General features: G+C 43.2%; 1 protein-coding gene across 1 annotated transcript; it reads left to right on the top strand.

Moving 5' to 3' along the window:
• Positions 1-744: 744 nt before the first annotated feature.
• LOC127918621 (RNA polymerase-associated protein RTF1 homolog) lies at positions 745-8372 on the top strand. Its single transcript, XM_052501895.1, has 5 exons — positions 745-907; positions 5496-5749; positions 6164-6341; positions 7272-7354; positions 8293-8372. Exons 1-5 carry the CDS (start codon positions 833-835, stop codon positions 8363-8365), a joined length of 663 nt encoding a protein of 220 aa, XP_052357855.1. The 5' UTR covers positions 745-832; the 3' UTR covers positions 8366-8372.
• The last annotated feature ends 4064 nt before the right edge of the window (positions 8373-12436 follow it).

Genomic DNA, 12436 nt, shown 5'->3' with positions numbered 1-12436 from the left:
CATCGGGCTGAGACTGTCGTTATTCATTCACCACGACCCTACAATTATTTAAAGGTTTCTGTGACCTACAGATGCATATCTGTGTTCCCAGTCATGTGAAATCCATAGATTAGGGCCTAATGAATTTATATCAATTGACAGATTTTCTTATATGAGCTGTAACTCGGTAACATATTTGAAATAGTTGCATGTTAAGTTGATATTTTTGGAGGGAGGGAGGGAGGAGGGGGGGGAGGGAGAGAGAAAAATCCCCGAGATTATCCTAATTGCCTGATCAGTAGATTGTGAGAGGGCTCCCAAGTGGCACAGTGGTCTAAGGCACTGCATCTCAATGCTAGAGGCGTCAGTGCTACAGACACCCTGGTTCGAATCCAGGCTCTATCATCAATGGAGCTGTAATTGGGAGTCCCTTAGGGCGGCGCACACTGGCTCAGAGCGTCGCTCGGGTTTGGCCGGGGGTAGGCCATCATTGTAATTAATAAATATATTCTTAACCGACTTGCCTAGTTAAATAAAATAAATATATATATAATTTTACAAAACGGGAAAAAATATTTTTAAGTGAATGACTAGCCTTGATATGTATATCTTGGTTTATTGCTATGTATATCTTGGTTTATGATATGTATATCTTGGTTTATTGATATGTATATCTTGATTTTATTGATATGTATATCTTGGTTTTATTGTATATCTTGATTTATTGCTATGCATATCCCATAATCGAACATCTTCTGTATCAGATTTGAAATTAAAAAGAAACTGAAGACGGCGAAGAAGAAGGAGAAAGAAGAGAAGAGGAAGAAGGAGAAAGAAGAGAAGAGGAAGAAGGATGAGGAAGAACGGAAGAAGCGAGAGAGATCATCCGGTCATCATGAAGACCGGACTCCATCAGGACCTGCAAGTGGTGAGTTTATCTTCTGAAAACATTTCTAAAGACTCATTGTGCAGGAGTACGACGTATTAGAGGTAGATATGTAGAAGGCAGGAGTAAAGTGACTAGGCATCAGGATAGATCATAATAAGGTATTAGAGGTAGATATGTACATGAAGGCAGGGTAAAGTGACTAGGCATCAGGATGAGATCAATAATAAGGTATTAGAGGTAGAGTATGTACATGAAGGCAGGGTAAAGAGACTAGGCATCAGGATAGATAATAATAAGGTATTTGAGGTAGATATGTACGTGAAGGCAGGAGTAAAGTGACGAGGCATCAGGATAGATAATAATAAGGTATTATGAGGTAGATATGTACATGAAGGCAGGGTAAAGGTGACTAGGCATCAGGATAGATAATAATAAGGTATTAGAGGTAGGTATGTACATGAAGGCAGGAGTAAAGTGACTGAGGCATCAGGATAGATGATAATAAGGTATTTGAGGTAGATATGTACATGAAGGCAGGGTAAAGTGACTAGGCATCAGGATAGATCATAATAAGGTATTAGAGGTAGATATGTACATGAAGGCAGGGTAAAGTGACATCAGGATAGATCATAATAAGGTATTAGAGGTAGGTATGTACATGAAGGCAGGGTAAAGAGACTAGGCATCAGGATAGATAATAATAAGGTATTTGAGGTAGATATGTACGTGAAGGCAGGGTAAAGTGACGAGGCATCAGGATAGATAATAATAAGGTATTAGAGGTAGGTATGTACATGAAGGCAGGGTAAAGAGACTAGGCATCAGGATAGATAATAATAAGGTATTAGAGGTAGGTATGTACATGAAGGCAGGAGTAAAGTGACTAGGCATCAGGATAGATAATAATAAGGTATTAGAGGTAGGTATGTACATGAAGGCAGGGTAAAGTGACTAGGCATCAGGATAGATAATAATAAGGTATTAGAGGTAGATATGTACATGAAGGCAGGGTAAAGAGACTAGGCATCAGGATAGATAATAATAAGGTATTTGAGGTAGATATGTACATGAAGGCAGGGTAAAGTGACGAGGCATCAGGATAGATAATAAGGTATTAGAGTATATGTACATGAAGGCAGGGTAAAGTGACAGGGCATCAGGATAGATAATAATAAGGTATTTGAGGTAGGTATGTACATGAAGGCAGGGTAAAGTGACGAGGCATCAGGATAGATAATAATAAGGTATTTGAGGTATATATGTACATGAAGGCAGGGTAAAGTGACGAGGCATCAGGATAGATAATAATAAGGTATTTGAGGTAGGTATGTACATGAAGGCAGGGTAAAGAGACTAGGCATCAGGATAGATAATAATAAGGTATTTGAGGTAGATATGTACATGAAGGCAGGGTAAAGTGACTAGACATCAGGATAGATAATAATAAGGTATTTGAGGTAGATATGTACATGAAGGCAGGGTAAAGTGACTAGACATCAGGATAGATAATAATAAGGTATTAGAGGTAGATATGTACATGAAGGCAGGGTAAAGTGACTAGGCATCAGGATAGATAATAATAAGGTATTTGAGGTAGGTATGTACATGAAGGCAGGGTAAAGTGACTAGGCATCAGGATAGATAATAATAAGGTATTAGAGGTAGGTATGTGTACATGAAGGCAGAATTAAAGTGACGAGGCATCAGGATAGATAATAAGGTATTAGAGAGGTAGGTATGTACATGATAGTTAAAAGAGAACTAGGCATCAGGATAGATAATAATAAGGTATTAGAGGTAGGTATGTACATGAAGGCAGGAGTAAAGTGACGAGGCATCAGGATAGATAATAATAAGGTATTAGAGGTAGGTATGTACATGAAGAGCAGGGTAAAGTGACGAAGGCATCAGGATAGATCATAATAAGGTATTTGAGGTAGATATGTACATGAAGGCAGGGTAAAGTGACATCAGGATAGATCATAATAAGGTATTTGAGGTAGGTATGTACATGAAGGCAGGAGTAAAGTGACTAGGCATCAGGATAGATAATAAGGTATTTGAGGTAGATATGTACATGAAGGCAGGGTAAAGACTGACATCAGGATAAATCATAATAAGGTATTTGAGGTAGATATGTACATGAAGGCAGGGTAAAGTGACATCAGGATAAATCATAATAAGGTATTAGAGGTAGGTATGTACATGAAGGCAGGGTAAAGTGACTAGGCATCAGGATAGATAATAATAAGGTATTTGAGGTAGGTATGTACATGAAGGCAGGGTAAAGTGACTAGGCATCAGGATAGATCATAATAAGGTATTTGAGGTAGATATGTACATGAAGGCAGGGTAAAGTGACTAGGCATCAGGATAGATCATAATAAGGTATTTGAGGTAGATATGTACATGAAGGCAGGGTAAAGTGACATCAGGATAGATCATAATAAGGTATTTGAGGTAGATATGTACATGAAGGCAGGGTAAAGAGACATCAGGATAGATCATAATAAGGTATTTGAGGTAGATATGTACATGAAGGCAGGGTAAAGTGACTAGACATCAGGATAGATCATAATAAGGTATTAGAGGTAGATATGTACATGAAGACAGGGTAAAGTGACTAAACATCTGGATAGATAATAATAAGAGTAAAATAGAGAACATATTAGCAGCAGCACATGTGTGAAAGTATAGTGCATTTGGAAAGTATTCAGACCCCTTGACTTTTTCACATTTTGTTACATTACACCCTTATTCTAAAATTGATTACATTGTTTGTTACTCAGCAATCTACACACAATGCCCCATAATGACATCACAATGCCCCATAATGACATCACAATGCCCCATAATGACATCACAATGCCCCATAATGACCAAGCAAAAACTGTTTTTTAGAAATATCACATTTGCATAAGTATTCAGACCTTCTACTCAGTGCTTTGTTGAAGCACCTTTGGCAGCGATTACAGTCTCAAGTCTTCTTGGGTATGACGCTACAAGCTTGGCACACCTGTATTTGGGGAGTTTCTTCCATTCTTCTCTGCAGATCCTCTCAAGCTCTGTCAGGTTTGGATGGGGAGCGTCGCTGCACAGCTATTTTCAGGTCTCTTCAGAGATGTTCGATTGGGTTCAAGGCTGGGCAACTCAAGGACATTCAGAGACTTGTCCCGAAGCCACTCCTGCTTTGTCTTGGCTGTGTGTTTTAGTGTCATTCGTCTGTTGGAAGGTGAACCATCGCCCCAGTCTGAGGTCCTGAGTGCTCTGGAGCAGGTTTTCATCAAGGTTCTCTCTGTACTTTTCTCTGTTCATCTTTCCCTCGATCCTGACTAGTCTCCCAGTCCCTGCAGCTGAAAACCATCCCCCACAGCATGATGATGATGATGATGACATCATGGTGCCAGGTTTCCTCCTGACATGATACTTGGCATTCGAGGCCAAGGAGTTCAATCTTTGTTTCATCAGACCAGAGAATCTTGTTTCTCATGGTCTGAGAGTTATTAGGTGGCTTTTGCCAAACTACAAGCGGACTGTAATGTGCCTTTTACTGAGGAGTGGCTTCCATCTGGCCAGTCTACCATAAAGGCCTGATTGGTGGAGTGCTGCAGAGATGGTTGTCCTTCTGGAAGTTTCTCCCATCTCCACAGAGGATCTCTAGAGCTCTGTCAGAGTGACCATCAGATTCTTGGTAACCTCCCTGACCAAGGCCCTTCTCCCTGATTGGTCAGTTTGGCTGGGTAACCAGCTATAGGAAGAGTCTTGGTGGTTCCAAACTTCTTCCAGTTCCGTGGAGGCCACGAATGACCCTAAGGAATACCTAGGATAGGTTAAAGTAATCCTTCTCACCCCCTAAAGATTTGGATGCACTATTGTAAAGTGGCTGTTCCACTGGATGGCATAAGGTGAATGCACCAATTTGTAAGTCGCTCTGGATAAGAGTGTCTGCTAAATGACTTAAATGCAATGATGTGATGCTACTGTGTTCTTGGGGAAATTCAATGCTGCAGACATTTGTTGGTACTCTTCCCCAGGTCTGTGCCTTGACACAATTATTTCAACCTCTATCCTGCATGTCTGCACAAAAAAACAAACCATGTCAACTGTGGGACCTTTATATAGACAGGTGTGTGCCTTTCCAAATCATGTCCAATCAATTGCATTTACCACAGATGGACTCCAATCAAGTTGTAGAAATATCTCAAGGATGATCAATGGAACCAGGAACCTGAGCTAAATTTGAAGTCTCATAGCAAAGGGTCTGAATACTTATGTAAATAAGCAATTTCTGTTTGTTTTTTTAAAATATATTTGCTAAAAGTTATAAAAAAAACTGTTTCCGCTCTGCCATTATGGGGTATTGTGATGTCATTATGGGGTATTGTGATGCCATTATGGGGTATTGTGATGTCATTATGAGGTATTGTGATGTCATTATGGGGTATTGTGTGTAGATTGATGAGGGGTGAAAAATTATTTAATCCATTTTAGAATTAGGCTGTAATGTAACACAATGTGGAGAAAGTCATTTTAAATACTTTCCCAATGTGCTGTATATTTTAAACAAAACACACCACATTGTGTTCCATAGTCCTTACAGGTACTTTGTGACTACATTCTCCTGCAGGTTATGTCCCACAACAAGGAGAGGAGAACTAAACGGGATGAGAAGCTGGATAAAAAGTCTCAGGCCATGGAGGAACTGAAAGCGGAGAGGGAGAAGAAGAAAACGAGGACAGCGGAGCTCCTGCCGAAGCGGCAGCCTCTGAAGACCAGCGAGGTGTACTCTGACGACGAGGAGGAGGAGGAAGAGGAGGAAGACAAATCCTCAGTAAAGAGCGATCGCAGTTCACGCTCTTCATCTTATTCCGAAGACGAAGAGTGAGTATCTGTCCATCAGCTGTGGGTTTATTTTATATTTTTTATTAAAGTGTTCCTGGTAGTACTGGAGCTCAATGTTAAACACTGCAAATTAGTAGTTCCTTAATAGGTCTATATTACTTTATATTGAATTTGGTCTTGAAGATTTAGTTGGTCTAAGAAATCCCATTTCAGTAACCTTGTAACTTAGCAAAAAAGATATATATTTTTTGACTATTTGAAACCTTTCTGCTTGACCAGCGATCAGTGACCAGCGATCAGTGACCAGCGATCAGTGACCAACGATCAGTGACCAGCGATCAGTGACCAACGATCAGTGACCAACGATCAGTGACCAACGATCAGTGACCAACGATCAGTGACCAACGATCAGTGACCAATGTTTCTATGTTTTCTGTCTCGGGCTGTTTCCAGGAAAGAGGAGACTCCACCAAAGTCTCAGCCCGTGTCGCTGCCAGACGAGCTGAACCGCGTCCGCCTGTCTCGCCACAAACTGGAGCGCTGGTGCCACATGCCGTTCTTCCAGAAGACCGTCAGCGGCTGCTTCGTACGGATCGGCATCGGGAGCAGTAGTAGCAAACCAGTTTACAGGGTAACCAGATGCTGTTTCCCCTGAGACAGATTTAAAAGTCCTACCCCACTCTCCTTTTTCACCTCATTTGTCACCTGATTTACTGAACAAAGGCACATCTCAATAGGTGGTCCAGGTGTCCACATGGCATGGGGGTGGGGGGTGGGGGTAGGTGGGGGTGGGGGTGGGGGTGGGGTGGGGGTGGGGGTGGGGTGGGGGTGGGGTGGGGGTGGGGTGGGGTGGGGGTGGGGGGGGGTGGGGGTGGGGGTGGGGGTGGGGTGGGGGGTGGTGGGGGGTGGGGGTGGGGGTGGGGTGGGGTGGGGTGGGGGTGGGTGGGGGTGGGGGTGGGGTGGGGTGGGGTGGGGGGGGTGGGGGTGGGGTGGGGGTGGGGGTGGGGGTGGGGGTGGGGGTGGGTGGGGGTGGGGGTGGGGGTGGGGGTGGGTGGGGGTGGGGTGGGGTGGGGTGGGGGGTGGGGGTGGGGTGGGGGGTGGTGGGGGTGGGGGTGGGGGTGGGGGTGGGGTGGGGGTGGGGTGGGGAGGGGGTGGGGGTGGGGGTGGGGGTGGGGGTGGGGGTGGGGGGGGAGGCTTCCTCCTTAGTTCTCTATTTGCTCCTCTTTTGTTCCTCAGGCAAGATGGAGGCTGAGGACATCAGAGGGCACCGGCCTACTACTCCTTGAAGTTTGCAATTGTGTCAAAAAAACATATTTTCTTTACCCTTATGCGTGTGTACATTACTGTATTAATTTGTGGGATATTATTTACAACAGTAAAAGTTATTTAATTATATATATATATATTTTTTTAATAGCTTGAGTGCATGTTTAAACCTGGTCCGAGGCTGAAAATCCTGCTCAATGGTGAATCTCCTTGTCTGGGAAACCTATTCCTATTTAACTCTGCTATTTTCAGTTCTGTCCGATAATGAGTATTTCTTGTAATTCCCTGTGACAAGGTGGCTGAGATAGTTGACGTGGTAGAGACGGCTAAAGTGTACCAGTTGGGAACGACCCGGACCAACAAAGGACTACAGTTACAGTACGACATCCTTCATTTAAAAGTACTCGCCTCTTACATGCTACCACCCTTGGCTTCTCTTCTTCCTGTTTCTTTCCACCTCCTCTTCCTGTTTCTCTCTCCTCTTACCTGCTACCACCCTTGGCTTCTCTTCTTCCTGTTTCTTTCCACCTCCTCTTCCTGTTTCTCTCTCCTCTTACCTGCTACTACCCTTGGCTTCTCTTCTTCCTGTTTCTCTCCACCTCCTCTTCCTGTTGTTCTCTCTCTCTCTCTCCTCTTCCTGTTTCTCTTTCTTTCTCCTCCTCCTGTCTTTCTCTCCTCTTCCTGTTTCTCTTTCTCTCCTCTTCCTGTTTCTCTTTCTTTCTCCTCCTCCTGTCTTTCTCTCCTCCTCCTTCTCTCTTCCTGTTTCTCTCCACCTCCTCTTCCTGTTTCTCTCTCTCTCTCCTCTTCCTGTTTCTATTTCTCTCTCCTCTCTTTCTCTCCTCCTCCTCATCTCTTCCTGTTTCTCTCTCCTCATCTCTTCCTGTTTCTCTCTCCTCATCTCTTCCTGTTTCTCTCTCATCTCTTCCTGTTTCTCTCTCCTCCTCTTTCTCTCCTCCTCCTCATCTCTTCCTGTTTCTCTCCTCATCTCTTCCTGTTTCTCTCTCCTCATCTCTTCCTGTTTCTCTCTCCTCATCTCTTCCTGTTTCTCTCTCCTCATCTCTTCCTGTTTCTCTCTCCTCCTCTTTCTCTCCTCCTCCTCATCTCTTCCTGTTTCTCTCCTCATCTCTTCCTGTTTCTCTCCTCATCTCTTCCTGTTTCTCTCCTCATCTCTTCCTGTTTCTCTCTCCTCCTCTCTTCCTGTTTCTCTCTCCTCCTCTCTTCCTGTTCTCTCTCCTCCTCTCTTCCCGTTTCGATATTTCTGTCTCTTCGTCTGTGACGGTTTCTCTGTGCCCTGTCCCATAATCTCTCTCCTCTAGGCATGGTGGTGATACCCGAGTCTTCAGACTGGAGTTTGTATCCAATCAGAGTTCACAGAAAACGAGTTCATGAAGTGGAAGGGCGGTGAGCTGACTGGAAGGGAGCATGCTGATTGGATGGTTGACTTGAGGAAGCGGGAAAGGAGATTTCTGGTTGGTTGGATGGTTGACTTGAGGAATTACCAGAGGGAACATGCTGATTGTGGATAGAGGAGCATGGTTGCTTGAACTCTTCCTCCTGGTAGACAGCAAGATTTGTAACAATAGACGAGGGAATATCCAAAAGTTACTGGGAAAGATGAATGTTGTGGATCTTGGATGGGTGTCTCGTGGAGAAGCAGGGTTCTGTTATACCGGTTACGTCGGGCCTGTCCGGAGAGCAGAGTCTCTTGATAAGTTTTTCCTCTCTGTCTACAGATGATCATAGCCAGTATGCAGGTTCCTACTCTAGATGAGATCAATAAGAAGGAGCAGGCCATCAAAGAGGCTTTGTAACTACAAATTCAACGACAAAGACATCGAGGACGTAAGTATCTGTCTGTCTCAAATATCACCTTATTTCCTATATAGTGCACTACTTAGACCAGAGCCCTATTCTCATATAGTGCACTACTTAGACCAGAGCCCTTATTCCTATATAGTGCACTACTATAGACCAGGGCCCTATTCTCATAGTGCACTACTTTAGACCAGAGCCCTTATTCCCTATATAGTGCACTACTATAGACCAGGGCCCTTATATTCCTATAGTGCACTACTTTAGACCAGAGCTCTATTCCTATATAGTGCACTACTTTAGACCAGGACCCTATTCCCTATGTAGTGCACTACTTTGGACCAGGGGCCCTATTCCTATGGTGCACTACTTTTGACCAGAGCCCTATTCCCTATATAGTACACTACTATAGACCAGGGCCCTATTCCTATATAGTGGTACTACTTTGGACCAGGAGCCCTAGTCTCTTATATTCCTATATAGTGCACTACTTTAGACCAGAGCCCTATTCTATATAGTGCTACTTCAGACCAGGACCATATTCCCTATATAGTACTACTATAGACCAGGACCCTATTCCCTATATAGTGCACTATATAGCCTCTGGTTTAAAAGTAGCGGGCACTATATGTGCCCTCTGGTTTAAAGTAGTGCACTATATAGCCCCTGGTTTAAAGTAGTGCACTATATAGCCCTCTGGTTTAAAGTAGTGCACTATATAGCCCCTGGTTTAAAGTAGTGCACTATATCGGGAATAGGGCTCTGGTCTAAAGTAGTGCACGGTTTCCTAGAACGGCAAGCGAGGCGGCCATCTCTGTCGGCGCCCGGAAGTATCAAGTCTATATAGGGAATAGGGCTCTGGTTCAAAGTAGTGCACTATATAGGAATAGGCTCGGTCTGTAGTAGTACTACATAGGGAATAGGGCTCTGGTCTATAGTAGTGTACTATATAGGGGATAGGGCTCTGGTCTAAAGTAGTTGCACTATATAGGGAATGAGGCTCTGGTCTAAAGTAGTATACTATAAAGAATGAGGAGCTCTAGTCTAAAGTAGTGTACTATAGGGAATAGGGCTCTGGTCACAAAAAAATGATGCACTATATAGGGAATAGGGCTCTGGTCTAAAGTAGTACTATAGGGAATAGGGCTCTGGTCTAAGTAGTGTACTATATAGGAATAGGGCTCTGGTGCAAAGTAGTACTATATAGAATAGGGCTCTGGTCACAAGTAGTGGCCTATATAGGGAATAGGGCTCTGGTCTGAAGTAGTGCACTATAGGGAATAGGGCTCTGGTCTAAAAACAGTATGTACTATATAGGGAATAGGGCTCTGGTCACAAGTAGTGTACTATATAGGAATGGGCTCAGAGTCTAAAGTAAGTACTATAGGGAATAGGGCTCTGGTCTAAGTAATTGTACTATAGGAATAGGGCTCTGGTCTAAAGTAGTGCATTATATAAGAATAGGGCTCTGGTCTAAAGTAATTAACTATATAGGGAATAGGGCCCTGGTCTAAAGTAGTGTACTATATAGGGAATAGGGCTCTGGTCTAAAGTAGTGTACTATATAGAGGAATAGGGCTCTGGTCGAAAGTAGTGTACTATACTTAGGGAATAGGGCTCTGGTCTAAAAGTAGTGTACTATATAGGGGATAGGGCTCTGGTCTAAAGTAGTGTACACTATAGGGAATGAGGCTCTGGTCACAAGTAGTGTACTATACTAGGGAATAGGGCTCTGGTCTAAAGTAGTAGCCTATAGGGGAATAGGGCTCTGGTCTAAAGTAGTACTGCTGGGGCCGGGCTCTGGTCACAAAGTAGTGTACTAGGGGAATAGGGCTCTGGTCGCAAAGTAATTGTACTATATAGGGAATAGGGCTCTGGTCTAAAGTAGTACTATATAGGAGAATAGGGCTCTGGTCTAGTAGTATGCTATATGAGAATAGGAGCTCTAGTCTAAAGGTAGTGGCTGCTATAGGGAATAGGGCTCTGGTCTAAAGTAATTGTACTATAGGGAATAGAATTCTGGTCTAGTAGTACTATGAGAATGAGGCTCTGATCACGGTAATTGTACTATATAGGAATAGGGCTCTGGTCTAAAGTAATTGCACTATATAGGAATAGGGCTCTGGTCTAAAGTAGTGTACTATATACTTAGGGAATAGGGCTCTGGTCTAAAAAGTAGTGTACTATATATAGAATAGGGCTCTGGTCTATAGTAGTGCACTATATAGGGAATAGGGCTCTGGTTTAAGTAGTACCACTATATAGGGAATAGGGCTCTGGTCTATAGTAATTGTACTATATAGGGAATAGGGCTCTGGTCTAAAGTAGTACCACTATATAGGGAATAGGGCTCTGGTCTAAATAGTACCACTATATGGGAATAGGGCTCTGGTCTAAAGTAGTACACTATAGAAATAGGGCTCTGGTCTAAAGTAGTGCACTATATAGGGAATAGGGCTCTGGTCTAAAGTAGTACTATATAGGAATAGGGCTCTGGTCTAAAGTAGTGTACTATATAGGGAATAGGGCTCTGGTCTAAAGTAGTGCACTATATAGGGAATAGGGCTCTGGTCTAAAGTAGTGTACTATATAGGGAATAGGGCTCTGGTCTAAAGTAGTACCACTATATAGGAATAGGGCTCTGGTCTAAAGTAGTGTACTATATAGGGAATAGGGCTCTGGTCTAAAGTACTATATAGAATAGGACTCTGGTCTATAGGGAATAGGGCTCTGGTCTAAAGTAATTGCACTATATAGGGAATAGGGCTCTGGTCTAAAGTAATTGCACTATATAGGGAATAGGGCTCTGGTCTAAAAGTAGTAATTGTACTATATAGGGAATAGGAGCTCTGGTCTAAAGTAGTGTACTATATAGGGAATAGGGCTCTGGTCTAAAGTAGTGTACTATATAGGGAATAGGGCTCTGGTCAAAAAGTAGTGCACTATATAGGGAATAGGGCTCTATATAGGGAATAGTAGTACTATATAGGGAATAGGGCTCTGGTCTAAAGTAATTGTACTATATAGGGGATAGGGCTCTGGTCTAAGTAGTGTACTATAGAGTAGGACTCTGGTCTAAGGGGACTATATAGGAGGGCTCTGGTCTCTAGTAGTGTACTATATAGGGGATAGGGCTCTAGTCTATAGTGTGCACTATATAGGGAATAGGGCTCTGTTATAGTAGTTACTATATAGGGCCCTGGTCTATAGTAGTGTACTATATAGGGAATAGGGCTCTGGTCTAAAGTAGTTGTACTATATAGGGATAGGGCTCTGGTCTAATAGTAAGTGTACTATATGGGGATAGGGCTCTGGTCTAATAGTAGTGTACTATATAGGGGATAGGGCATCTGGTCACATAGTAGTGTACTATATAGGGAATAGGGCTCTGGTCTATAGTAGTGTACTATAGGGGATAGGGCTTCTGAGTCTAAAGTAGTGCACTATATAGGGAATAGGGCTCTCACGGTCTGCTAGTAGTTGTACTATATAGGGAATAGGGCTCTGGTCTAAAGTAGTTGTACTATATAGGGGATTAGGGCTCTGGTCTATGAGTAGTTGTACTATATAGGGGATAGGGCTCTGGTCTATAGTAGTGTACTATATAGGGGATAGGGCTACCGGTGCTATAGTAGTGCACTATATAGG

This window comes from Oncorhynchus keta, unplaced genomic scaffold (genome assembly GCF_023373465.1).
Source record: "Oncorhynchus keta strain PuntledgeMale-10-30-2019 unplaced genomic scaffold, Oket_V2 Un_contig_14650_pilon_pilon, whole genome shotgun sequence".
NCBI classification, from domain to species: Eukaryota; Metazoa; Chordata; class Actinopteri; order Salmoniformes; family Salmonidae; genus Oncorhynchus; species Oncorhynchus keta.
Note: the sequence above shows the minus strand (reverse complement) of the source record. Positions and strands in the feature narration are given on the sequence as shown.

Coding starts and splice junctions, on each gene's coding strand:
- LOC127918621 (XM_052501895.1), top strand. CDS start 833: ATGAGGAAGAACGGAAGAAGCGAGAGAGATCATCCGGTCATCATGAAG. Junction 908..5,495: donor TCCATCAGGACCTGCAAGTG/GTGAGTTTATCT, acceptor ATTCTCCTGCAG/GTTATGTCCCACAACAAGGA. Junction 6,342..7,271: donor GTAGCAAACCAGTTTACAGG/GTAACCAGATGC, acceptor CCCTGTGACAAG/GTGGCTGAGATAGTTGACGT.